At 46.9% G+C, this 27,819-nt stretch overlaps 2 protein-coding genes, 1 long non-coding RNA gene and 2 pseudogenes across 7 annotated transcripts in view; 2 read left to right on the top strand and 3 right to left on the bottom strand.

Annotated features, from left to right (window-relative positions):
- The window catches only part of LOC101040877 (class I histocompatibility antigen, B alpha chain-like), a 361,503-nt gene that overhangs the window by 29,633 nt on the left and 304,051 nt on the right, over positions 1-27,819 (bottom strand). The gene's annotated exons all lie outside the window — the stretch shown is intronic.
- LOC141584106 (mitochondrial coiled-coil domain protein 1-like) lies at positions 83-1,133 on the top strand (annotated as a pseudogene).
- On the bottom strand, positions 1,245-9,069 carry LOC141584355 (uncharacterized). The gene is made up of 4 exons (XR_012517373.1): positions 6,262-9,069; positions 2,016-6,170; positions 1,804-1,877; positions 1,245-1,698 (listed from the first exon to the last, which is right to left on the bottom strand). It is a non-coding gene; the product is annotated as an uncharacterized LOC141584355 (long non-coding RNA).
- Positions 25,695-27,819, bottom strand: part of LOC101050865 (patr class I histocompatibility antigen, A-126 alpha chain-like) — a 99,836-nt gene continuing 97,711 nt past the window's right edge. The window contains exons 8-9 of one of the 4 annotated variants that reach the window (XM_074398268.1): positions 27,604-27,720; positions 25,695-26,368 (exon numbers count right to left, since the gene is read on the bottom strand). In XM_074398268.1, coding sequence (XP_074254369.1) covers positions 26,355-26,368; positions 27,604-27,720 — 131 coding nt within the window. In that variant the 3' untranslated portion in view covers positions 25,695-26,354. The remainder of the gene's footprint in view (positions 26,369-27,603; positions 27,721-27,819) is intronic. The other 3 variants (XM_074398271.1, XM_074398270.1, XM_074398269.1) reach the window with 3 other exon arrangements.
- On the top strand, positions 26,719-27,268 carry LOC101045157 (dihydrofolate reductase-like; annotated as a pseudogene).

Here is a 27,819-nt window from a genome sequence, read left to right as displayed (position 1 = left end):
CAGATCTGGCACCTAAGTGAGGCCAAGGCCTGGAGTTCCTGGTGGCTGCTGGGCAGCTCAGACAGCCCCTGCCTCACCCACCATGGTCCTGCCTCTGCCTTGGCTCTCTCGGTGCCATTTCCTTTGCCTCCTCCTGACCTTCTGGTCCCTGGCACCCCAGGGCTTCTGAAGATGTTACTCAAAAATCCCCAAGGCAAGCAGAGAAGAGCAGAACAGCTCCAGGGGCAGTGAGAAGCTGAGGTCACCCCCAAAGGTAGGTGGCACCAAACATGGGGGTGGAGGAGGTAAAGGGGATTATACCAGAGTAAGGAAAATCCCTCCGAATCCCACCCTGCACCACCCCCACCACTGAAGCCCCTTGTCTATCTCCAGCTCTCAGCTCCAGCTCCTGCCTCCACCACAGCTCAGACATCAGGGCTTTGTCTCCCCTCTGCCCTCTCCACAGCTGCACAGTCCACAAAGTCCCTGAACAGGAGTTCTCCCATCTAACACTTAATTATTTCTTACTGGTGAGGGACAGCTGGTCCTCTCTTTCCAGGGACCCCCCATCCTTGTTCAAGGCATCCAGATAAAGCCCCTGAACCAGGGATCTCTATCAGTCCCTCCAAAGGCCTATACCCAAGACAGGGAGCTCCTTGGGCTTAAGCTAATGGGCTAGAAAAAGAGACAGGGAGGTCCAATTCCTCCCTTACACCCAGACCCTGCAGCACAGGTTCCCAGGGCCTCAACACCTGCTCCGGCTGATGCTGCCTCCCTAATTTTCCTCACCAGGCCCCAGGACCCGCCATACAGCTGAGCTGGCCCAAGTGAGGAGTTGCTGGAGCAGCAGCTGGATCTGGACGAGGCCCTGCTGGAAGGGCAGGAGGGAGTGGGGGCCCCAGGCCCGGGTGCTCAACATCCAGAAGCTGAAGGAACAGATGAGGAGGCACTGAGAAAGCCTGGGAGGAGATACCCAAGCTTCCCCCCAGTGCCCAGGCCCCTCCATCCCTGGAAACCCCCCAGGTACCCCAGGATCAGAAACACCCCAGCGTCTCTCAGGCCAGAGAAAGCAGAATAGACCCCCACAAAGGGCCAGCAATTGGCAGGTAGTGGGGGAGCCAGGGCTCTGCAGTGTTAGTCCCATCCCCCTCTGACCTCACAGCAGGGCATGCAGGCCTCACAGGAATTTACCCTGGACCATGCGCTAAAATAACCTCACCCCAAATACAGTAAACAAGACAGCACCCACACGTAATGCAGATGCACTTGTGTTTCATTTTTAGTGATGATAAAAATTCTGACAATCAAGAATGGGGGTTCAGGAGTGCTGCTGATGCAGAAGGAAGCCAGAGGGTGGGGATGTCGGCGGGGGAGTAGATTTTTCATCACCCCCACCCTGGTGTCTTCTCCTGAAGGGCAGATGGTCACATTCCAGAATGGGAGGGTCTTGTACCATGTCTGTTCAAACTTGACACAGTCAGAGTAAGGAATGAAAAAGGGAAATGAGGCAGAAACATAAGGCACACAGGCAGGTGCTGGTGTACTGTGTGGGGTCAGAGGACATTCTTGGGGCTGGGGAGAGAGACGTAATATGATGAGAGAAGAAAGAGTCTCCACATAGAGGCCAGGAAAGCATCCCAACACAGCATCAAAGTCCAGGGGGCGTGAACCAGTCACGTGTCCGTTACGTATCAGGTGCCCATGACCTAGATGATGGGACTGAAGACAAACACACTAAGGAACAGGGAGGACCTCAGGGTTCCATGAGCTCAGCACTCACCGTGGAGGACACGTCTGTCTCATCAGGCAGCTCTTAACACTGACCTCAACGTGATGCTGCTCATCACTGAGGATCCTGGCATCATTCTCATCGGACACACACTGCCAGCTCTGGCCACCTGGAAGGAGACAGAGGGTGGAACTAGTAGATCCCAAAATGGGAAGACACCAGAGGGTGGGATGAGGATGTAAAGTCTGAAAAAATACAAAATGTAAGGAGGTGGAGGAGTGGGTGTCTCTCTGGGTGTGGGGCTTACCTGATGGATGGAGGTCTTGAGTCCTCAAGCGTGTAGTAGGTAAAGACAGTGTTTGTTCATCCTCTCCATGTCTATGACTCAGCCAAATAGGTTGGTTGCTAAATAATTGGTCTTTAAAAATCTTTTGGGGTCATTCTCCAACGTGTGCAGAATAGAAAAAATTTTAGTCACCTAAGGTTTATTCCCTGGCTTCCTGGTCAGTTTTCCCAAAGCCTCCACTGCCGCCCATGCACCCTGGGTGCCCTCCACACGCCCCAAGGTTCCTGATGCACGTGAGAAGGTAAGGGGAGGAGGAATTAGTGGATCGTGGATCGAGGTGTCATTTCCCATCTCTGGAGGTGGCAAGGAGTGGAGTCATAAGCTGGCATTGAGGAGGCTTCTGCCCTCACAGGGTGTTTGGTCACCTCATTGCCCAGGCTGAACTCCAAGAAGAAAGAGGAACTTGGCTGTCTACAGAAAGTGATAGCCCTGAGAAGAAATCTATGCAGATAATTGCAGAACAATCACAAGGTCACCTGAGAGGGTGAGACGGGGATCTGGCCTCAAACTCAGGGGTCTTCTCCAATACAGAAGCAGCAACCACATGCAAGCCAGAAACTGTGAGAGCCTTTCCAGGAGGCTCAGGGGCCAGCAATGACTCAGCCTGACATCTGTGCCTGGCACTTCCCTTGTATGACTGGCTGTGGCTTGGAGGGCTTGGGTCTGAAAAGTGGGGGCAAGGAGGTGGTGTCCAGACAAAGCTTCAATTGCTAAGGGACATGGATAGGGTGCCACCTTAATCATTGTTGCCTGATCAAGGTTCTTGTGCCTGAGTCCTGGCACACTCACCTCCCTGCCCCTGGGGGTTGCTTAGGGAGTGGAAGTGGGGTGGGGAGGGTGGAGATCTGGCAGAGCCAATGTGAGGTTTCCTCCTCTCTGACCTAGCAGATTCAGAGCACACTCAGGCAAGCTGCTCTTCTGTGGAACCTCTTCTGCCCCTACCCAGTTTCTCCTGTTGTCAGCCTTGCCTGTGTGCCTGTGTATTGAGAAGGGATCGAAGCTGAGAAGCAATCGTCACCAGAGGTCCCACCTTCTACCTCTTCACCCTCAAAAAAGTCATGGAAGACACAATTTCCACTACGCAGTCTTGCACTGTCACTGCTGTGCACCTCCCTGTCCTCACATTCTTTTGTCTTGTTCACCCAGTCCTGGCAGTGGACACAAGGTGGGCGAGTGTGCAGCATCAGCATCAGCGTCACAGCAGGGGGTTAGGTGTGAGTCTTCACACTCACATCCTGACGTCCAGCAGGAAACCTCTCATATTTCAGCTACAAAATGCTTCCTAAACTTTTTTTTTCTTTCTTGTTAGTCTTAAGATGTAACCTTGAAATAAACTGTAGAAACTTTTTTCTGTAGTCTTAAAATATAGCCATAGCCTTGAGGTGTACCTGAATGACCAACATATGCACGTGTGTCTATTAGAACTATATTCTTGCTTAGAAACTCTAAGTCTAATCTTGAAACAAGCCAGGCATGGAGACCCAGCTGTGGAATTCCCCTCACTTGGAGATCACCTCAAGACAGATCACCTATAATCTGTCCACAGTTGAGATGTTGCCAGCCAGAACTCCAGGTGGACAATATTTCAAGAGCCCTTGGAACAAGGCATCCAGATCTGCACCCTGTGCCGCTCCTGCATGTTTCCAGCCCAAGATTTCACTTTTAAAGCCTTGTCAGCCTAAAAATTTGAGATGGTTTCTTGAGACTTGAGCCCAGCCCTCTCCTCAACTGCTGGTATTTGAATAAAGCTGCTTTCCCTTCACAACTCACCTCTTGTATATTTGCCTGTTAAAGCCACGAGCATCTGAATCCAAATTCAGTTACATTCACCTTATCCAGTTACTATGTGACTAAAGGCAAAGAGGTGGAACCATTGGTGTTTATCATGGTCAAACCTCCAGCTGTGGTCACTGCACCCATCAGCATGAACAGGGTCACTGGCTGCAGGAATTCCTGTGGACTGCAGGCCACATGTGGGAATCTCAGAACTCACTTGCCACCTGTGTTGCTCTCAGGACTGGGCCAGTCCCCCTGGAGTGAGACCTCCCCCCACTGCAGACCTGGGGTTCCTCTGAGCTGCTGGTAGTGCAAGGTCTTCTCTGATGGCCAGAGCAGGTCCTGAGGCTCCACCATCCATGCCCAACGGTTCCCGGAGCGTGGAGGTAGACAGAGGAGGGCAGGAAGCAATGCTGGGGTGGATCAGGATGGGTGACTTTCGGGGTACCGGGGTTTCCTGTGTCCTCTCTGCAGGAACCTCCATGCTCCGGGGGAAGCACCAGCTGTTTCCACAGTGTGCTCTCTGGGTGGAGAACTACAAGGGTGGCAAGTGTGGAAATCCTCTGCTCCTGGGGTACCTAATCTCAGTACTCTGAGATGTTTGGCTATGGATTCCAGGACAGCACCCACTTGTCCTCTGTGACCTGCTCTTTCCTATGTCTGTCCAACTGAATGGTACTACCGAGGGCTCTGATGCAGGGAAGCAGGTTATGTGCCCTCATGGGAGGATGCCTTCTGCCCATCTAGCTGGGCCTCAGGTCAGGGCTGTGAGCCTGAGCTGGGAGAGGAGATGGAAGGAGATGGCCTTGGAGCAAGCATCTGTCTGCCCTTACTAGTGCATCTCGAAGGTATCATCCCATCCGCTAGTGCCTTGGAGGGACCCCACTCCCTCAACCCTCCTCTTGGGGTGGTTCCTGGTGATGCCTCCTCAGGAGCTCCTGCCTCCAGCTGTGTGGAGGATCAGTCAGAGTGGTGGGAAAAACTGTAGGGAAAGGAGGCAAACCTGAAAGTTGGAAGGTTCTGTAGAGCCCCAGAGGAGAATAGCTGAAGGCAGCTGTTCTATAACTCTGAGGCAGAGGGCAAGGAGTAGGTATAAGGGAGTGTAGGGAAATTTATCTTAAACAGGCTTGTTTACTTATGTTGACCAGAAACTGACCTTTGATCATCTTTGTGGAGGGAACAGTGTTAATTATCTACAGGTTGTGTTTGCTCCAGGCTTTCGGCATTGGCCTGCACTGAACAAAAGCAAGCAGCTCCAGCTTCTGGAGGCTGCTCTGTGGCTACTAGAGCCAGGCCGTCACCTAGCTGCTCTTACACTGCATCCCTGTGTCTGAGTACTCATTTCATTCATCGGCCAGGGTCTGCGGGACAGACCAGGCACAGCTGCACAAATCCCTGAGAATGGCACATGGGTGTGAGGATGCCAGGAGCTGCCATGCTCCAGTGCTGACTTGAGAGAGAGTGTGTGTGTGTGCACAAGAGTGTGCATGTGCATGGGTGGGAATGGTAGTATGTGTGTGCACGTGTGTAAGCGTGAGTGTGGAAGTGGAGCATGAGTGTGTGCATGCCCACAGGCAGCAGTGGGAGCGCCAGGGTCCTCGCTCCTGCCTGTTTTGCTTTCTCTCCAAAATGTGACCACACAGCAGCTTGGCCATCATCTAGGTTTAAGCGTACTAAAGAGAAGGGAAACACAACTAGGATTCCAGGCTCAGCCTGGAGATGAGTGAGGCCTCTGACCTGGAGCATCACCTGCCTCTAAAGACCAGGCACAAATCACAGTACAAGGAGGGATCCAGACAAGTAGACAAGAAGTGACCACAGCAGGAACTTTACTGAGCAGAGTGAGGCCGCGCACCACTCAGCTCCTGCCCCTCCACCCGCCCTTCTCTCCCCAACTGCCCCTACCTCAGCACTGCAGATGGTCAGAATCTAAAAAGAGAGCCTGATTTCCATGTTTTATTAACAGTTGGTAATATTTCACCACGTTCATAGAAACAATATGAGAACAGTAACTAACAGAGCAAGACATCTATTTAGTGTAAGTGAGTGACAGGCGAGATGTGGGAAGGAGACACTGACACCCTTCCATTCCCAGAAAAGGAGATTGATCTTGATCTAAGGAAGGGGACCCCAGGCATGGACATTGGAATTATGTGGAAGGGGTTCTTAAGCATCTGTGTAATTGGCTCCTCTCCCCAACCCATCCTCCCTATAATATGCTTGGAAGAAGACAGAGCTTATCAGCTGAGCAGTCAGGGGAAGAGAAGTAAGGATCCACAGAGAGACAACGGAGGTGAGAACAGTCTGTGTCTTGCTGGTCTGCACAAGGCAGCTCTCAAACTGTGGAGAACATGGTAATGAACAGATTCAGCTCAGCCACTCTCAGGCTTGGCACCCTGAGCATTATGGGCAGCCCACCGCCATTCCCTACCTTCAAATCCAAAGATTCCCTACAGCACAAAGTTGCTCCACTTCCTCAACCCCTGTTGGCATCAGGCCTCAGGAATCATATTTCAGGAAGCTGTGAGGACAGCTTCCCTGACCCTGTCACCACCTGGAGAATGACAACAAAGAGGACCCAGCAGAGCCTGCAAGTGGAAACTGTAATTTGAGGTAGCACTGTGAGATGGGGAGGCAGAAACTGTGGCCCCATCCTCTCTATTTCAGGGGTTAGAGACAAGCAGCCCCTGCCACCCCTTCAGTGCTGGAATTTATAAAGTAGACTCCTGCAGAAGTTCTTAGGACAGAAAACCCTGTTAGGTGCCAAGGTGGAGAAGGGCCCTGAATATCTTAAATATCTGGTTAATATTGCTAATTAGCTGAGATTTAAAAGTCAAACCCAGGGCATAGGACAGAAGGAAGAGACAGTATGGTATCATGCAGTCACCCTGCTGGACATCTGTTTATAGAGAGGGCCTTCCCTGCAGGGTGGGGGTGCCCAGTATCAAGGTCCTGAATACCACTACCCTGCTATTCTCATCTGTGAATAGGGTTGGACCTGTGTCTTCCTCCAATATAGACAACCAGGGGAATCTATCCATGTAACATCTGGTACCTCACATTAATCCTGTATTACTGTTTGATTTAATATTTCGTATCTTGTAGAAATGAACCAAATGGAAGGATGATCCCTTTGGTAAAGGTAATTCAGGTGATATGAGAATCAGATTCCTGGGGTTCTGGGTACCTTATCTAGATGTTTAGAATCCTCATGGAGGATAAGGGTTATACAGAACCCAGAAATGATCATGAGGTCTGAAGCTCCCTTGTCTGAAGCTGCCTGGTGTAGAGGACCCTCCCCTGCACCCTGGAGCTCAGAGGAAACAGCACAGCTTACTCCGAGGGTCTCCAGCCTCGGGCCTCTACTGTCAGCCTGCACTTTCTCAGCTTCCTGGCTGCCAAGCTTCTGGTTCCCAGTAGCCTCCTCTCTTACCCTTCACCTCTTCTGATCCGGGCCATTGGGCACTTGACAGGTAGTGCCCTCCTCGTCAGTCTGCTTGGTTCCCTCTCAGGGTTTGTGACTTGACTGGGTTCACCATCCCCAGCTCCAGCGGGAACCAGGAGAAGTGACTCGGCCAATCCCCCAATAGCAGTGGGATCACCACACGTGAGATGAGGCAAAGCCATCATCCCAGTCCCTCCCATGCCTGAGAACTTCTTGCACATCACAGGTCCAAGCACCAGAGCAGGAAGTAGCTCTAAGTCAGAAATGATTTCCATGGTGGTGAGGATGAGCTGGAAAGGGAGTTCTGAGAAGGGAATGAAAGGGGCCTGGGCCTTCAAGTCAAAACCCTGACCCTAACACAGAATAGCTCCTGCTGTGCAGGTTCCCTGAAAGGGTTTCCACTCCCACTCACGTCTTTACTCACCTCAGTGTAAGAGGCCTGAGCAGCCCCTCGTGCTGCACAGCCATGGGGATCCCTGCCTCTCCCCAGAAGCACCACCACAGCTGCCCACTTCTGGAAGGTCTCATACCCCTGAGGTCTGAGGTCCCCATGCTGTGCATCTGGGTCTGGTCTTCCCTGTCCCACAGCCAAGTCACTGTGATCTCTGCTGGGTAGAAGCCCCCAGCCCAGCCCCTCAAGGTGACCTTCCCATTAGAACCTGCGTGACTTTCCTGCGAGATTGCTCTGAGGAAAGTCAGAAGGCTGAGGCATATTGAGCCATAGACAGTAGGATTCTGTCTATAGGAGAAAATTAAATGAGAATGCCAACTGTCAGCGTCCTGGCCAGAGGTCTTGTAGCAAGCAGTTGGAGACCGCTTGATCCTGAGCCAAGGTTTGCGCAGCTGTCCGGGTCTGTAGGTCGTGGCTCAAGGACATAAACTCTTTCCCGTCGTAGGTAGACTGAAAGTGTCCCCCGACGAAGGTACCGTCCGGAGCCGCCACACAGCCGCGCAGCATCTGCAGGTGCCGGGCCCTGGATCTCCCAGCCTTCAGCTCCAGGCTGGGCAATGGAGGGAAGAGAAGCGGCCCTGCCCCTCCGACATCGCCCGCCCACCTCAGCTCCTATCTCCAGTCCGTGATTGGTTAGAGCAGAAGTCAATCACCATCTAGATTGACGTACAAACCTGGAGTAAAACATCGCGACGGCTCCCCGACCCTTGAGGGGTCAGCAGAGGCCCCGCCCCCTACGCCTGGGAGACCCGGGCCGGTCCGAGCGGCGTTGAGGGGAACGCCGGTGCCCGAAGGGTGACACTCACCGGCTGGCCCCGGTGGCGGTGCCGGCTCAGGAGCCTCAGGGCCCTCAGGAACACATTCCCCGCGGCCGTCGAGAACTTTCCTCAGGGCGCCCACAGTCCCGCTCCATCTTCACCCGCTTTGCCCGCGGCTTCACATTCTGATCCTCGCCGCGCCTGTGGAAGCGCAGGAACCCCGTGTCCCCCCCGAAGGCGCCGCGGAGGACCTCAGGGCGCGGCCGGTGGAGGCGGAACCTGGCGGCCCCCAACACCCGAGAGTGCGGGCCTGGGCGCCGGGAACTGGCACGCCGGGGGCGGGAGAGGCGGAGGAAGCCTGGTGCCCCACCCCGCTCCCCTGGGGTCCCCCTCGCCCCCGTCTCCGGATGCGGAAGGGAGCCCGCGCGGTCTCAGCTTCCCGCTCTCCCTCCCACGTCCGGCCCCGCCCAGGAGCGGCTCCCCCGGGAGCTTCTCACTGTGTGGTGGGAACTGAGGCTGGGACCGAGGGGCGGGGTCTGGGGGAGGGCGGCGTGGGGCGGCGGCGCTCGGAGAAATGGCCTGAGGAGTCTGCAGACCCCAAGCCAGGGCGGAGGCGCCGCGGGAGGAGCTGCTGAGCCCCGCAGGCCGCCCTTTCCCGCCGTCCTCCCTAACCCAGTTCGTCCTGCTCCTCTCCTCGCCAGCCCGGGTCTCCGCAAGGTCGGGGCCCACGGAGCAGCAGGAGGGGGCTCCGGGACGCAGATCCGGCTTCCCTGGGAATGCTGGAATCCAAGGAGGATCCTGGAGATCTCCCACTTTATGAAGCCCATCCGCCACTCACTCTCTAGAACCCGGGACCCAGCAGGAACTGGACAGGACGCTCTCATGAGTCCCTGGGGAAAAGCAAGAGCAAAGAGTGAGAGGTGGCGGTGAGGTCAGGGAAACTCCCGCAGAATCCTCAGGAGAGGTTGGCTTAGTGTGTCTTCCCTGTCCAGCCACCTGTCCCAGAGCTGGAGATGCTCAGGTTTAAGCCAGAAACTATTTTTCTTGGTGGTGACATAATTCTTGTCCCCTTCTCTCCTGGAAAGAGAGCCCCAGACCATCAAAGTGATCCACTCTGCACACTTTTTTTCTTCCTCTCTATCTGAACTCTCTCTCCCTGAGCTGGACTCGCCACCCACCCTCACATTCCGGAAGAGTGCAGTGGTGTGAACGTGGCCCTGGGGCAGGGTTGTCTGTAAACCCTGCTCCACCACTACTTGTGTGTAACTGTGGTTCCAATCGCATCGTCTGCAAAAGGAAAGAAAACAGTCACAATCCAGAGATGTGCAGGTAGGATTAAGGTAATTAGCATTTCTAAAGTGCTGAAGCACTGATTTACCTATAGCACAATGACAGTGTATGATATTATTGCTATTTAGTCCCTTTTGCCTGAGTGTTTTCTTTCCTTTGGGTTCCCAAAGAAATTTGTCCTGTTGAAGTTGATGTCAGCAAGAGACTTCCACTTGAGAAATGCTGGTTTGTGGTGGGATCTCTCTTTTATTAAAGGGCACAGTTGGTGGTGGAACAGCTGGTGAGCCACATAGAATCCAGTTCATGCAAAAAAAGGTTATCTACCTAGGATTAACTCCATTTTAGTAAGGACACACGTTTCACACTTCATATGTCCAAAGTCATTTGGAGGAGATTGCTTTCATTTGCTCATGTAGAATGCTACTCTACTGTCTTTCAGAGAGACATTATCTGGTTCCTGGAGTGAAGGTGATTAGAAATATCTTAAGGGCCAGGCGCGGCGGCTCACACCTGTAATCTCAGCACTTTGGGAGGCTGAGGCAGGTGGATCACGAGGTCAAGAGTTCAAGACCAGCCTGGCCAAGATGGCAGAACGCCATCTCTACAAAATTATAAAAATACAAAAATTCATTTCTGCTTATGATTGCTTTGGCTATTTGGTGTATTTTATAATCCACATACATTTTATAATTTTTTTTCCTACTTCTGTGAAGAATATTATTGGTAGTTTAATAGGGATTACTTTAAACCTATAAATTGCTTTGAGTAGTATAAACATTTTAACAATATTAATTCTTCCAATTCATGTGCATGAAATATGTTTTAATTTTTTTCCCTAGAAACAGGGTATCAGTATGTTTTCCAAGCTGGTCTTGAATTCCTGGGCTCAAGCAGTTTTCCCACCTCAGTCTCCCAGAGTGCTAGGATTACATGTGAGAGCCAATGCACCCAACTCTTTGAATTTTGTGTGTGTGTTCTTCAATTTCTTTAATCAGTGTTTTATAGTTTTCATTTTACTTCTTTGGTTAAATTGATTCTTAGATATTTATTTCTTCTTTGTGATTATTGCAAATGGTATTGCTTTCTTGATTTCTTTTTTGGATTGTACACTGTTGGTGTATATAAATGCTATGGAAGTTTGCATGTTGATTTTGTATCCTGCAAGGTTACTGAATTTATTTAGTTCTAACCATTTATTTGATGAAATCTTTAGGTTTTTCTAAGTAAAGGATTATGTTACATGTGAATAAGGCTAATGTGGCTTCATCCTTTCCTATTTAGATGCCCTTTCTTTCCTCTTCTTGCCTGATTACTCTGGCTAGGACTTCTAGTACCATATACAATAAAAATGGTAAAAGTGGGAATATTTGCCTTCTTCCAGATCTTAGAGGAGAGGCTATCAGTTTGTCCCTATTCAGTATAAAATTAGTTGTGGGTTTGTCATATAGGGCCTTCATTATGTTGAAGTATGTTGCTTCTAGCCCTAGTTTCTTGAGAGTTTTTATTAAGAAGTTATGTTGAGTTTTACCAAATGCTTTCTCTGCATCTATTGAGATGATCATATGGTTTCTGTTCTTAATTCTGTTGATGTGGTATATCACATTTCTTGATTTATGTATGTCAAATCACCTTGCAAGCCTGGTATAAAACTCACTTGATCATGACGTATTGTTTTGATGCATTGTTAAATTTGGTTGCTACTATTTTTAACTGCTTTTTTATTACTAATATTAAAAATGTATTATAAGCATGTTAAACTTACAAAATTTACATACACTGAAATGATCTGATCTTTATCAAATTAATCAGTAGATTCTGACAAATACAGCCATGTAATTCATGCCACTATCAAGATACAACAAGTTCCCTTTTTCACCCTCTCCCCAGCAGCCATTGGTCTGATGATTATCATGATAACATAGTTCTTCCTGTTTTAAAACTTTATACAAATCCATTCACCTAAAACAGCCTCCCTTGTGTCTGGCTTTTTGTGCTTTGTATAATACCTATGGGATCCATCCATGTTGTTGCATGTATCAGTAGTTAATTCATTTTTATTGCTGATAGTATTCCATTGTATGATTGAATCACTTTTTTGGGGGGGGTATTGGTGGGCATTCCTGATTTTTTTTACTATTAAAAATAAAGGAACTATGAATATTCTTGTACAGAGATTCTTGGACATACTCTTCACTTCTCCTGAGTAAATACCTAGGAAAAGAAATGTTAGCCGTAGAGTACTAGTCTGTTTAACTTTATTAGATAATACAAAACTGATTTTTAGAGTAGTTGCTTTACATTCCTATAGACAATAGATGAGAGTACAGATTGTTTCGCATCCTTGAGAACATATAGTTATTAATAGTTTTAATTTTAGTCATTCTAATAGATGTGTAGTGGTTTATCACTATGGTTTTATTAGCATTTTTCCCTAAAGACTATTGGCCATTCATATATCTTTGCTGTTATGTTTCAGAAGATTTCTCTAAAGATTGTGGAAGGAGCCAAATAAATGTGACTTTCCTTTCTCTAAGTGCTGGATCTAAAGCAGAATGTTCAGAACCCAACTGCACCTCCCAGTCTGTCCCACCCCACCCCACATTTACCCCTTGGATTCCCCACACCTTCATCTCTCTTTTATATTCTATATACTTCATTCTGTCTTCAGCTCGTACTCCTCCAGAAAATCTGTTACTGTGAAGGTCATTAACATGCTTAGTATTATTATTTCTCCATCTGTCTTTACCTCTCTGGAGCTTCCCTTGCACTCAATAAACTCCTTTTTTATTTTGTTCAATTTCTATGGATTTACTTCATAAATTATATTATGAAGTAGTCTAACTGAAAGAAGAGTAGAGAATTAGAAGAAATGCTTGTGAAGCCACCACCCAGGTTCGTCAATTTATGACATTTTAATATTATTGGCTATATTTAGTATACAAAGAAAATTATAGCAATGTATGTTGGTAGCTCTGATTTTGCACAGTTCTGATATGCTTGTGTTTCATCCAGTACTATACTGAGCAAAGCAAGAACTGCTGGTGGATGTGTCTCAAATTTGCTGTATGCCTTTATATTTTTAATATGTTTAATATTAAAACATATGTTTAATATGTTTAATATATTTTAATATGTTTCAGACAACCTCTTCGACATGTTTTTAGACTTTTTTTTTTTTCACATAGGGTCTTGCTCTGTCACCGAGGCTGGAGTACAGTGTCACTGAGGCTGGAGTGTAGTGGCGCTGTCTCTGCTTACTGCAGCCTCAACCTCCCAGGCTTGAGCAATTCTCCCATCTCAGCTTCCCATGTAGCTGGAACTGTAGGTGCATGCCACCATGACCAGCTAATTTTTGTATTTTTTGTAGAGATAAGGTTTCATCATGTTTCCCAGTCTAGTCCTGAACTCCTGGGCTTGACCAATTTGCCCACTTTGGCCTCCCAAAGTACTAGGATTACAAGCATAAGCCACTGCTCCTGGCCTTGCATTTAGACTTTGTTTAAACCGTTTCTTGCTGATTTTTATCATTTGTTTGCTTGCTTTCTCAGTTAACATGGTCTGTGAGTCTATGTTCATGCAAACAGTTCATTTGATTTCATTGCCAGATAGTATTGAATGGGAGAAATCTGCTACAATTTATCTCTTCCCTCTTCACTGACCTTTTGGTTGTCTCTATTATAGACGTTGCTGCAATGAACATGCTGGGACATTGCCTTCTGTCCCAGGAATATGTGAGCTTCCCTAGAATACGCATGAAAGAGTGGGATCACTCCACCTTTCTCACATGATGCCACCTGATGTCAAATTGTTCTCTGAAAGAAATAATCCAAATACTTATCAGGAGGGGGCTGGTTAGGAAGCACTGCACTCAAAAAAAGTAATCTCTATTAAAAAAAATCTTTGCCATTGGTGTGCCGAGCCCACGGAATTGCTGCCGTGACTTAAGGCCAATGTGAATCCGAAGGCCTATCCCCTTGCCAATGCCCACCTCACCAAGAAACTACTGGACCTTGTTCAGCAGTCATGTAACTATAAGCAGCTTCAGAAAGGAGCCAAAGACGCCACCAAAACCCTCAAGAGGGGCATCTCTGAGTTCATTGTGATGGCTGCAGATGCTGAGCCCCTGGAGATCATTCTTTTTTTTTTTATTGCATTTTAGGTTTTGGGGTACATGTGATGGACATGCAAGATTGTTGCATAGGTACACACATGGCAGTGTGCTTTGCTGCCTTCCGTCCCCTCACCTGTATCTGTCATTTCTCCCCATGCTATCTCTTCCCACCTCCCCACCCCCCCGCCCCTCCCCCATTTCCCCCCAACGGACCCCAGTGTGTAGTGCTCCCCTCCCTGTGTCCATGTGTTCTCATTGTTCAACACCCGCCTATGAGCGAGAATATACAGTGTTTGATTTTCTGCTCTTGTGTCAGTTTGCTGAGAATGATGGTTTCCAGGTTCATCCATGTCCCTACAAAGGACGTGAACTCATCGTTTTTGATGGCTGCATAATATTCCATGGTGTATATGTACCACATTTTCCCTATCCAGTCTATCATCGTTGGGCATTTGGGTTGGTTCCAGGTCTTTGCTATTGTAAACAGTGCTGCAATGAACATTCGTGTGCACGTGTCCTTGTAGTAGAATGATTTATAATCCTTTGGATATATACCCAGTAATGGGATTGCTGGGTCAAATGGGATTTCTATTTTTAGGTCCTTGAGGTATTGCCACACTGTCTTCCACAATGGTTGAATTAATTTACATTCCCACCAACAGTGTAAAAGTGTTCCTATTTCTCCACATCCTCTCCAGCATCTGTTGTTTCCCGATTTTTTAATGATCGCCATTCTAACTGGTGTGAGATGGTATCTCAATGTGGTTTTGATTTGCATTTCTCTGATGACCAGTGATGATACGCATTTTTTCATATGTTTGTTGGCCTCCTGTATGTCTTCTTTTGTAAAGTATCTGTTCATATCCTTCGCCCATTTTTGAATGGGCTTGTTTGTTTTTTTCTTGTAGATCTGCTTTAGTTCTTTGTAAATTCTGGATATAAGCCCCTTGTCAGATGGGTAGACTGCAAAAATTTTTTCCCATTCTGTTGGTTGCCGATTCACTCTACTGACTGTTTCTTTTGCCGTGCAGAAGCTGTGGAGTTTGATTAGGTCCCATTTGTCTATTTTGGCTTTTGTCGCCATTGCTTTTGGCGTTTTGGTCATGAAGTCCTTGCCTACACCTATGTCCTGAATGGTTTTGCCTAGATTTTCTTCTAAGGTTTTTATGGTATTAGGTCCGATGTTTAAGTCTTTAATCCATCTGGAGTTAATTTTGGTGTAAGGTGTCAGGAAGGGGTCCTGTTTCTGCTTTCTGCACATGGCTAGCCAGTTTTCCCAACACCATTTATTAAACAGGGAGTCCTTTCCCCATTGCTTGTTTTTGTCAGGTTTGTCGAAGATCAGATGGTTGTGGGTATGTTGTATTTCCTCTGAGGCCTCTGTTCTGTTCCATTGGTCTATATCTCTGTTTTGGTACCAGTACCATGCTGTTTTGATTACTGTAGCCTTGTAGTATAGCTTGAAGTCCGGTAGTATGATGCCTCCTGCTTTGTTCTTTTTGCTTAGAATTGACTTGGCTATGCGGGCTCTCTTTTGGTTCCACATGAAGTTTAAGGTGTTTTTTTCCAGTTCTGTGAAGAAGGTCATTGGTAGCTTGATGGGAATAGCGTTGAATCTGTAAATTACTTTGGGCAGTATGGCCATTTTCACGATGTTGATTCTTCCTAACCATGAACATGGAATGTTTCTCCATCTGTTTGTATCCTCTCTTATTTCATTGAGCAATGGCTTGTAGTTCTCCTTGAAGAGGTCCTTTACGTTCCTTGTTAGTTGTATTCCTAGGTACTTTATTCTCTTTGTAGCAATTGTGAATGGCAGTTCGTTCTTGATTTGGCTCTCTTGAAGTCTATTACTGGTGTATAGGAATGCTTGTGATTTTTGCGCGTTTATTTTGTATCCTGAGACCTTGCTAAAGTTGTTTATCAGTTTCAGAAGATTTTGGGCTGAGATGATGGGGTCTTCCAGATATACAATCATGTCATCTGCAAATAGAGACAATTTGATTTCCTCCTTTCCAATTTGGATACCCTTTATTTCTTTTTCTTGCCTGATTGCTCTGGCTAGAACTTTTAGTACTGTATGGAATAGGAGTGGTGAGAGAGGGCATCCTTGTCTAGTGCCAGATTTCAAAGGGAATGCTTCCAGTTTTTGCCCATTCAGTATGATATTGGCTGTTGGTTTGTCGTAAATAGCTTTTATTGTTTTGAGATACGTTCCATCAATACCTAGTTTATTGAGGGTTTTTAGCATAAAGGGTTGTTGAATTTTGTCAAAAGCCTTCTCTGCATCAATCGAGATAATCATGTGGTTTTTGTCTTTGGTTCTGTTTATGTGGTGAATTACGTTTATGGACTTGCGTATGTTGAACCAGCCTTGCATCCCCGGGATGAATCCTACTTGATCATGGTGGATGAGCTTTTTGATATGCTGTTGCAATCGGTTTGCCAGTATTTTATTGAAGATTTTTGCATCTATGTTCATCATGGATATTGGCCTGAAATTTTCTTTTCTTGTTGAGTCTCTGCCGGGTTTTGCTATCAGGATGATGTTTGTCTCGTAAAATGATTTGGGAAGGATTCCCTCTTTTTGGATTGTCTGGAATAGTTTCAGAAGGAATGGTATCAGCTCCTCCTTGTATGTCTGGTAGAATTCAGCTGTGAACCCATCTGGACCTGGGCTTTTTTTGGGTGGTAGGCTTTTTATTGCTGCCTCGACTTCAGACCATGTTATTGGTCTATTTAGGGTTTCGGCTTCTTCCAGGTTTAGGCTTGGGAGGATGCAGGTGTCCAGGAATTTATCCATTTCTTCCAGGTTTACTAGTTTATGTGCATAGAGTTGTTTGTAATAATCTCTGATGATGGTTTGGATTTCTGTGGAATCTGTGGTGATATCCCCTTTATCGTTTTTTATTGCATCAATTTGGTTATTCTCTCTTTTCTTTTTTATTAATCTGGCTAGTGGTCTGTCTATTTTGTTGATCTTTTCAAAAAACCAGCTCCTGGATTTATTGATTTTTTGAAGAGTTTTTTGTGTCTCTATTTCCTTCAGTTCTGCTCTGATCTTAGTTATTTCCTGTCTTCTGCTAGGTTGTGAGTTTTTTTGATCTTGCTCCTCTAGCTCTTTCAATTTTGATGATAGGTTGTCAATTTTAGATCTCTCCTTTCTTCTCATGTGGGCACTCATTGCTATATATTTTCCTCTAGAGACTGCTTTAAATGTGTCCCAGAGATTCTGGTTTGTTGTGTCTTCGTTCTCATTGGTTTCGAAGAACATCTTTATTTCTGCCTTCATTTCATTGTTTATCCAGTCAACATTCAAGAGCAAGTTGTTCAGTTTCCATGAAGCTGTGCGGTTCTGAGTTAGTTTCTGCATTCTGAGTTCTAACTCGATTGCACTGTGGTCTGAGAGACTGTTTGTTATGATTTCCGTTCTTTTGCATTTGCTGAGGAGTGATTTATTGCCAATTATGTGGTCAATTTTAGAGTAGGTGTGATGTGGTGCTGAGAAGAATGTATATTCTGTGGATTTGGGGTGGAGAGTTCTGTAAATGTCTATTAGGTTTGCTTGTTCCAGGTCTGTATTCAGGTCCTGGATATCCTTGTTGATTTTCTGTCTGGTTGATCTGTCTAATATTGACAATGGGGTGTTAAAGTCTCCCACTATTATTGTGTGGGAGTCTAAGTCTCTTTGTAAGTCATTAAGAACTTGCCTTATGTATCTGGGTGCTCCTGTATTGGGTGCGTATATATTTAGGATCATTAGCTCTTCTTGTTGCAGTGATCCTTTTACCATTATGTAATTTCCTTCTTTGTCTCTTTTGATCTTTGTTGCTTTAAAGTCTATTTTATCAGAGATGAGAATTGCAACTCCTGCCTTTTTTTGCTCTCCATTTGCTTGGTAGATCTTCCTCCATCCCTTTATTTTGAGCCTTTGTGTATCCTTGCATGTAAGATGGGTTTCCTGGATACAGCACACTGATGGGTTTTGGCTTTTTATCCAATTTGCCAGTCTGTGTCTTTTGATTGGGGCATTTAGTCCATTGACATTTAGGGATAGTATTGTTATGTGTGAATTTGATGCTGTCATTTTGATGCTACCTGGCTGTTTTGTTGGTTAGTTGCTGCAGATTCTTGATTGTGTTGATGCTCTTTTACCATTTGGTGTGTTTTTGGAGTGGCTGGTACTGGTTGTTCCTTTATATGTGTAGAGCCTCTTTCAGGAGTTCTTGTAGAGCAGGTTTGGTGGTGATGAAATCTCTGAGTGCTTGCTTGTTCACAAAGGATTTGATTTTTCCTTCACTTATGAAGCTTAGTTTGGCTGGATAGGAGATTCTGGGTTGAAAGTTCTTTTCTTTAAGGATGTTGAATATTGGCCCCCAATCTCTTCTGGCTTGTAGGGTTTCTGCTGAGAGATCTGCTGTGAGTCTAATGGGCTTCCCTTTGTGGGTAACCCGACCTTTCTCTCTGGCTGCCCTTAGCATTTTCTCTTTCATTTCCACCCTGGTGAATCTGACGATTATGTGCCTTGGGGTTGCTCTTCTTGAGGAATATCTTTGTGGTGTTCTCTGTATTTCCTGGATTTGAATATTGGTCTGCCTTGCTAGGTTAGGGAAGTTTTCCTGGATAATATCCTGAAGAGTATTTTCCAGCTTGGATTCATTCTCTTCGTCACATTCAGGTACATCTATCAGACGTAGATTAGGTCTTTTCACATAGTCCCACATTTCTTGAAGGTTTTGTTCATTCCTTTTTGCACTTTTTTCTCTGTTCTTGCCTTCTGTTTTTATTTCATTGAGTTGATCTTCAACCTCTGATATCCTTTCTTCTGCTTAGTCAATTCGGCTGTTGAAGCTTGTGCATGCTTCACGAAGTTCTCGTGTTGCGTTTTCCAGCTCCATCAATTCACTTATACTCCTCTCTATGCTGTCCATTCTCGTCAGCAGTTCGTCCAATCTTTTTTCAAGGTTCCTATTTTCTTTGCATTGGGTTAGAACATGTTCTTTTAGCTCATTGTAGTTTCTTACTACCCACCTTCTGAAGTCTGATTCTGTCATTTCATCACCCTCCTTCTCCATCCGGTCTGGTTCCCTTGCTAGTGAGGAGTTGTGATCCCTTTTAGGAGGAGAGGTGTTCTGGTTTCGGGAGTTTTCATTCTTTTTGCGCTGGTTTCTTCCCATTTTTGTGGGTTTATCCACCTGTTGTCTGTCTCTGTCCCAGGGAGTTGGAGCTTTATGAGTTTCCATTGCACTACTGCCTTTTTTGATTTTTCTTTCAGGTCTGACCCGCCCAGCTAGCAGCACGCCTAGCCACTGCCTGCCCGCAGGGGCTTTGCTGAGCTGCTGTGGGCTCCGCCCAGCTGCCCTGAGCTCTTCCCTGTAGTCCTTTTTATATGGGCGTAGTTAGAACTGTCTCGGCAATGGTGGCCCCGCCTCTGTTATGGCGGACTCTCTCTGTTGTGGCAGGTTGCCTCGGCAACGGCGGGTTGCTTCGGCAATGGCAGCCTGCCTCCGTAGTGGTGGAGAGTCTCAGTAATGGCGGAAGCCCCTCCCCCACGGATGGACGGTCCCGGTTCAGCTGTACTTGGTTTGAAGGGCTCAACCCAGAGTGTTTCCAATTACTGTTTTTGTTTTTGTTGTTGTTGGGGGTGGAGGGGTGGGACCAACCGAGCCTGATCACCTGGCTCCCTGACTCAGAGTCTTTTCTTTTCAGTTGAACGACCCCGCATTCCAGTCGCTTGTTGAAAAGGCGCCGGGATCTCCCGTGCTGCGACTCACGGAGTTGGCTTGAACTGCGGTGCCGGATCCTGGCGGATTTTTTGCCTAGGAATCTCCTGGCCTGACTCGCTATTTCAGATGAATGGGCTATTCTGCCATCTCAGGGCTCTGCTCGCCAGCTAAGAGGGCTCCCAGACCAGTGGCTTTTGTACGGAGAACCGCAGCAACATGGAGTGGTCACAGCAGCCGCGCAGGCGGAATCAGCCCCGCGGGTGCCAAAACAGCCGCACCGGCTGGGACTGCGACGCTGGCGACCCCTCTGCCTGGGTATCTCCTGGTCTGTGGGCAATAAGAGTTCGTCTGGAAATGCGGCATCCACTCACCCTCTGCACTTTCACTGGGAGCTGAAGTCCTGAGCTGTTCTTAGGCGGCCATCTTCCCAGCATTCCCCGGAGATCATTCTTTACCTCCCGCTGCTGTGCGAAGACAAGAACATGCCCTATGTGTTTGTGCGCTCCAAGCAGGCCCTGGGGAGAGCCTGTGGGGTCTCCAGGCCTGTGATCGCCTGTTCTGTCACCATCAAAGAAGGCTCACAGCTGAAACAGCAGATCCAGTCCATTCAGCAGTCCACTGAAAGGCTCTTGGTCTAAACCTGTGGCCTCTGCCACGTGCTCCCTGCCAAATTCTTCCCTGAGGTTGTGTATCATATTGTTTGTGTTAGCATGTAGTAGTTTCAGCTATTCTCTATTGTTATAAAATGTTGTGGTACCAAAAAAAGAAATCTTTGCCAGCAAAACAAATTGCCATGTATGTACCTATGCAACAACCCTGCATGATCTGCACCTGTACCCCAGAACCTAAAGGGCAATAATATATATGTATATGTAAATATATGTGTGTGTATGTGTGTGTATGTGTGTGTGTGTGTGTGTATAATCTTTGCATATCTGTACAATGGAGTAACACAAAAATTTTGAACAAATAAAGATATAGTGAAGCTCTTGCTATTGCTTCGTGGGATAGTCTCCATTATACAATGTGAAGAGAACGCTTATGTAGTTTGCTAAAATCTGTGTGAAAAGGTAGAAGGAATATATACGTATCCATTTATATTTGCTTGCATATGCATAAAATGTCTTTGAAAGAATAAGCAAGGGACTGATATCAGTGGCTGCCTGCCAGAGGTGGGACAGGTTGAGAGACTTTGTTCAAACCTTTTGAATTTTGAGTCAAGTCAAAACATAAAATAAAAGGTAATTCTAAAGGGGACAAAACAAACAAAACCAAATTCCTCAAATGAAAAACTTAAAAAAACTCTGATGGAAATAATTCTTTCATCTTCCTTAAGATAAAAAGGTATAAACATTATATCACTGCTAAACAAGGATGTTTACTAGCACTTTAACTCAGTAAGCTGTTTCCTTTTTAATCTCTCTTTACATGTCTGACTTTGATTCATTAAAAGGCAAAATGACAGCATGATTAATTAACAAATGCACTTGGTGGGTGAAAAGAATTTTGGCCAAATCTTGGTGTAAATGATGAAACCCAATCTACAAGGGATTCTCGGGGGTCCAATGTGACAATTGTGGCTTCAGTGGGCTCAGAACGCCGTCTACTGTCCATGTGGTCTGAAGGATGTGATATTTAGAAAGGAGAACACTGAGAATTCTTCTGAAGGACACAATTGACTCAATTTGTTCAATTTTCAAGGTAATGATTACTAGCACATTCTAAGTCCTTGTCATACTAGATCACCGTGTATTTGGATCAGAAGGTACCACTGAGAGCTCCTAAGGTCACACACCAGGCCAAAACAGCCAAATGCAGTAACATAAGCCTGGTCAGGGTGTGAGGGGTGGGAAGAACTGAGGGTGTGGGGACCAGTTGTGGAGTGGCAGGATCCCCAGTTGCCGTGTGAAGCCGAGCCTCTGGATGTCCTCTTGCCTCACATTCAGTCCCTTCCTGGGTGTCTGTCATTCCCAGGATGCCCGGGAAATCAAATGCTGCAGCTTTGGGGTGGGGAGCTCCCCAGGCCAGGCCAGGCATGAACTCATTAATACTACACCTCTGCCTCCCAGCCTTCTTCTCATTAGAAATCAAACTGGATTGTCTTAGGGTGGTGGTTCTCAAAGTGGGGTCCTGGTACAAGCAGCATTGGAATTACCTGGGAGCTTGTTAGAAATGCAGTTTTCAAGTCCTGCCGCAGCTCTACTGAATCAGAAATTTTAGCAAGCCCCTTAGCAGAATTCCGCTTTTCAAACCATAATCGACCCCGCCCTCCACCTCAAAACTCAATACTGAGCAGCTGTGACTTCTGGAGAGTCAGATGTGGGACACATTTTCTTGCCAGGAAGCACCTGTCTCCTCAGTAAGCTTCGTCTGAGTCCTGGCCTGGCCCAGGGAAAGAAATTCGTGTCTTAGATTCTGAGCAATGCTCTCCTGTTCTGGACACCTGCCCTGGCTGGTAGCCTGTAGTGGGCAGGTACAGCTGGCACAGGCCACTGCCAGCCCAACAACTCAGAACTCACAGCACTCTGGGCTCAGAAGTCTGAGCTACTGGGGCTCAAGTGTGGCTCCAGTCACTGGCTGTGGGCCCATTCCTAAGAACTGTCCAGGCTTGAGTCCTTCCTTTAACTACAGAAATGCAAACCCAACACTGACCTCGTGGAGAGGCTCTGAAGATAAAGGAGGAGAAACATGAAAAGTGCCTGGTGGACACTGGGGACATGAATGTGGGCTGGGTGACAATGCTAAGGCTCAGGAAAGCTAGGGGAGAGGGGCAGATCCCCCTTCTGGGTCCGTCTCCCCCAGGCCCTGTGAGAGCAGTGGAGGCTCTTTCCAGGCCCTGGTCTGGCCTCACCCCAGCACGTCTCCAGGTTTCTCTCAGCCCTGGTTCCTTTCAGCCCTGCAGTCACAGTGGGCAACACCGCGATGCACCCTGTCCTGTGTCACCGTGTTGCCCACTCAGGCTCACTTTGTCCCTGGACCACTTGCCAGCTGAGGAATGTGGCCACATTTTGTGCCTTCTGCACCTCAGCCTCGCTTTCAAGTGCAGGTGACGATGGTGCCCACGCAGAGCAAATGACATCTCCTCTCTTCATCCAGCCTAATTATCCAATTTTCCAGCCCTCAGTGGGCAAGGAAGAGTGTGGTTTCCTCCAGAAGGCATGATGTCTGCAGTCATGGGGCAACCAACAGGCAAAGACACTTGAAAATAGAGCAAGCAGGGAACCCCAGGTACCCAGTGAGGGTGGGAACCCTGCAGCTTTGGCTGCCTGTAAGCGCATTAGAGAGATTACCATTACTAACAACTTAGCCAGAAAGCTTTATTAGCTATTTTTTAAAAGCATAAAATTGTGTAATATATATATGGTAATATATGTATATTGAGACATTGTTTTTCTCTTGTCACCCAGGCTGGAGTACAATGGCACTATCTCAGCTCACTGTAACCTCCACCTCCTGGGATCAAGTGATTCTTCTGCCTCAGCCTTCTGAGTAGCTGGGATTACAGGCATGTACTATCATGCCCGGCTAATTTCGTATTTTTAATAGAGACGGGATGTCTCCATGTTAGTTGTGGATAACCCCCCATATAAGCACTGAGGAAGCAGAGCTAAGTAGAATCCTGGCACAATTAGTGCCTGAAGAATATCTCAGCTTATAGTGTTACTACTCAGTTATTTCCTTTTATATAATCCTTTATATATAATCAGATGTTAGTTCATAGAAAGAGTGCCTAAAGAATATCTTACCACTCAGTTATTTCCATATGTATAGATATAACTATATCTTAGTTCATAATCAGAGGAATGCCTAGAGCAGACACGGTACAGAGGATGAATTAAGGAATAAGCAGCTTATAGTCGGAGGAATGTCTAGAGCAGACATGGTGCAGAGCATGATTTAAGGGAAAAACAGTTACACCAGGACAAGAACCCATGGCCCAGGCAGCAGTGTTCAGTATCATAAAGATACCCGCTGTATGGCAGGCTTGGGGCAAGAGCCACTCATCCTGATAAAGGAGTTGTAGGACTTTGCTCCAGTTCCTGTGGAAGACTGCCCTCAAATCAGCAATCCCTCCGAGCATCCCAGGGCTCCAAACCCCTCCTGATAATCACACCTTGGTGACTGTGAAGTTTATCAGCTCCTTACTGTGCTGACTCAAAAGCATCCTCCTCTAGAATTCATTGGAAGCTGCCAGTAGGTGGCGGTAGACCCTGACAGCTCTGTCAAGGCTGTGTGACTTAAAGCATCCTCCTATAGATAATAATATTGCACACTACACCCTCTTCACCACTCACAGCCCACCTCCATGCCTTGGTGACCTAATGGGGGTGGACCCCTTGCTATGCATTGTCCACCTCCTAGGCTAGGTCACCTAATGGGGGTGGACCCCTTGTTTATTGTTCACGACCCTGTCACTATGCTTAAAGATGACTTTACTCACTATACTGCCCTCTAACCTATACCCAATAAATACACACGCTTCTGGACATTTGGGGCCTTGTCTGTCTCTGCTTAGGGGTGGCATAGCCCCCTGAGTTCAGCTGTGCTTTCTTTGTACTTCTGTGTCCTGTCTCTTTATTTCTCAGATCCTGCTCCTCAGCACAGCATAATGGACACTGCACAGCTCTGTGGGGCCCTTAGCCCTACAGTTAGTCAGGCTGGTTTCAAACTCCAGACCTCAGATGATTCTCCTACCTTGGCCTCCTAAAGTGCTGCGATTACAGGCATGAGCCACATGGCCTAATATAATGCTTTATAAAATCACCATCAAAACAAAACTCTGGGCATTGCAACTTCCAGTGAGCAACTGGGACAGACGGCATCATCAGGAAGGCAGGCCCTGCCATGCCCCAATGTGCCAGTGCCCCAGATGATGGCAGCCTCGCCAGAAGCACCTTGTACCTCACCTGCACAGGCCCAGGGTCCCAGCTCCCCACACACCTTCTCCTGCTTTTCCTTTTCTGTCCTTTCCTTTTTTTGATAAACTACCTGCATAAAGGAAAAGCCACTCTGAGAACTAGAAACATCTCAACGAGAAATCCATGGTTGCCAGAGGGTAGAAGGCCCTGTTAATTCTCATTGAAAAGCTCAAGCATTTCTGTTAAAGTCTCTCCTTTTACTTTGGAATGCTGACTTCTGCTTCCATCTCAACATGGGCATCGTGTCACCACCTTCAAGAGGAGAAAAACTAAGTAGCGCTTTGCAAAGGGGCAGCAGCGTTTTTCATTTCTGACAGCCTCAGGCACACGGCCATGCAGATGAGCAAGTGGGGGACACAGGTCAGGCCCTAGAATTGCTCTTCTCTGTACATTCTTGAATATTTTTAAAGAGTTGTGAAGATGCCACAGATACTGGCACCTGTGTGCCACCCCCATGGGGACTGTTGCACAAGGCAGTGCCACTCATTCCCAGAACCTCCTACCATAGGCTGCACTTAGTGACCCAAGGCCAAGCCGAGGAGGACACCAGCCATAGTGCGCCATCCTCAGTTCCTAGGGGCATGCTGCCGGCAGGGGCAAAGTTATCCTTAGCAACTAGATACAGAAAGAAAGGAAAAAGGAAGGAAGTGTTGCCAGTGGGCCGGTTTCAGCTCTTGACTTTGCCACACAGAAGAATTTGAGAGGAAGTCCAAAGTAAAAGTAAAAAAGAGAGTTTATTGCAAAATGAAAGTAAACCCTGACAACTGATCAGGGCAGCCTGCTCAAAAGTGAGGCAGTACCGCCCGGCGTGGTGGTGCGTATCTGTAGTCCCAGCTACTCGGGAGGCTGAGGTGGGAAGATCGCTTGAGCCCAGGAGTTCTGGGCTGTAGTGTGCTAAGCTGATCGGGTGTCTGCACTAAGTTCGGCATCAATATGTTGAGCTCCCGGGACCGGGGGACCACAAGGTTGCCTGAGGAGGGGTGAACAGGCCCAGGTCAGAAACAAACAAGTCAGAACTCCCGATGCTGATCAGTAGTGGGATCGCCCCTGTGAATAGCCGCTGCACTCCAGCATGGGCAACATGGCGAGACCCTGTCTCTAAAAAAAAGAAAACAAAAAGAAAAAGAAATGAGACAGTACCTTTCCCTCATGGGAGTCTTACATGATTATTCATGAAGAGGTGGGAAGGGGTGTTGTTTTAAGCATGTCTGTGGTCTCCTGGGCATGTGTGCACTGTGGTTGTACACTCTAGCACATACATCTCATGTCTCATTAGCATCTTAACTTCGCACTCAGGGCTGTGTTTCTATTATTATAATGAGCATAGGTCAGCCCAAGGACACTAATCGTGGGTTTCTGTGCTTGAACAGATTTGGAGATTTTTCCCTTCTGCTCTTCCACCTCCTTGCTGCAGGATGTTCTAACCACAAGCGTAGGACATGGTGTGTGCACTGTGGAACAGCTTGTTCTCTCCATCCACCTGACAAGTCTCTTGTTTCCTTTCAAGGGAGGCTGTGAACACTGATCTCACCTACCTCAGAAGGACAATGCAGCAGTAGCCACCATGACCAAGAGAGATGATTCCAGAAGTGCAGGACAAGTCCCCAGATGCTGTGGCTGTGCAATTACACACAAGAGGTGAGTCCAGCTGGCTCTCAGGGTGCTCACTACCTTCATCTGGGGGCCTGGAGGACATCAAGTCCTGAGAACGCCACGTTCTAGAGGAGTAGAATGAACTGACAGATACACAGCAAAGGCCCACGTACTTTTCCTTTTCTCTGTGCCTGCCGTGTTCTTCATCAGTGTCCTCTCTCTTTTCAGCTACTACTGTTGACTGGCTGGAAAAAATAGAACAATAGTAAAAATTGGAGACAAGTCTTTGGTGATGAAGACAAACATTGGCTACTTCCAGGATTTTCTGGCTTTGGCTATGATTGCAGTTTTCCAATTCACCTTATGGGGATGGATTCAGAAAAAGTTTCTCTTACAAGTCAAAACAAACATGCCAGAAGTATTGGCTGAAATCAACTTTGTCTTATTAAGCCACTTACTGAATCAAAAGACCACAGGCTGGGCTCAGTGGCTCGTGCAGCCCTGGAACTTCAGATGTTAAAGAGAAATGGTGATCTTAAAAGTAGCCACTACTTAAAAGTAGCAAATGGGCTCGGACATGCTCACTGCTGCTGTCATGGTTCGTTTGCTAAACTGCATCATTGCTGTGTCCCAGAACATGGGCATCAGCAAGATCCAGGGCCTGCCTTGGCCACTGCTGAGGAATGAATTCAGGTATTTCCAGAGAATGACCACAACCTCTTCAGTAGAAGGTCAACAGAATCTGGTGATTTGGGGTAGGAAGACCTGCTTCTCCGTTCCTGAGAAGAATCAACCTTTAAAATATAGAATTAATTTAGTTCTCAGCAGAGAACTCAAGGAACCTCCACAAGGAGCTCATTTGCTTGCCTGGAGTCTGGCTGATGCCTTAAAGTTCACTGAACAACCAGAATCAGCAAATGAAGTAGATGTGATTTGGATAGTTGGGGCAGTTCTGTTTGTAAGGAAGCCATGAATCACCCAGACCATCTTAAACTATATGGGACAAGAGTTACGCAGGACTTTGAAAGTCCTATTTGTATTTGGAAAAATACAAACTTCTGCCAGAATACCCGGGTGTTCTCTCCGATGTCCAGCAGGAGAAAGGCATGAAGTACAAATTTGAAGTATGTGAGAAGAATGATTAATATGAAGGTGTATTTTAAGTTGTTCCCCTTGTCCCAGAAAAAAAAGTGTGTATTTTCCATTCGAAAAAAAAAGACTTTTGTTGACTTTAGATCTATGGATAATTATTTCTAGGCAATGTATTTTTATTCCCCATGAATCTTGACTCTATCAGATACCATTTATGAAACGTTCTTGCTAAAACCAAGTGCCTCTCCAAGACCCCGACTGAGTTCGCAGCACCTGCTCCAGTGAGCTGCTGTTCCACACCCAGCACACGTGGCACTCATGGCAGTCCTTGACATTGTCAGGCTTTTCAAATGTCGGTAGTATTCATTAAAGATAAAGATGTACATACCCTTCAACTGAGCAGTTTTTCTCATGGGAAATACTGAAAGCTTCCTTCGTGTGTATCCAGAGGTTTGTGGAGACATGTTGCAGCCTTGATTGTAGGCAGCAAAAAACTCAAAACAACCTGGAAGTCCAGTGATGGGAAAATGAACATATTTCTGTCTTTGACTGGAGAACCGAAAGTAGGTTCCAAGGCTGACATTTCAGTGAAAGCAGTTTATTT

Source organism: Saimiri boliviensis, chromosome 4, assembly GCF_048565385.1.
Source record: "Saimiri boliviensis isolate mSaiBol1 chromosome 4, mSaiBol1.pri, whole genome shotgun sequence".
NCBI classification, from domain to species: Eukaryota; Metazoa; Chordata; class Mammalia; order Primates; family Cebidae; genus Saimiri; species Saimiri boliviensis.
Note: the sequence above shows the minus strand (reverse complement) of the source record. Positions and strands in the feature narration are given on the sequence as shown.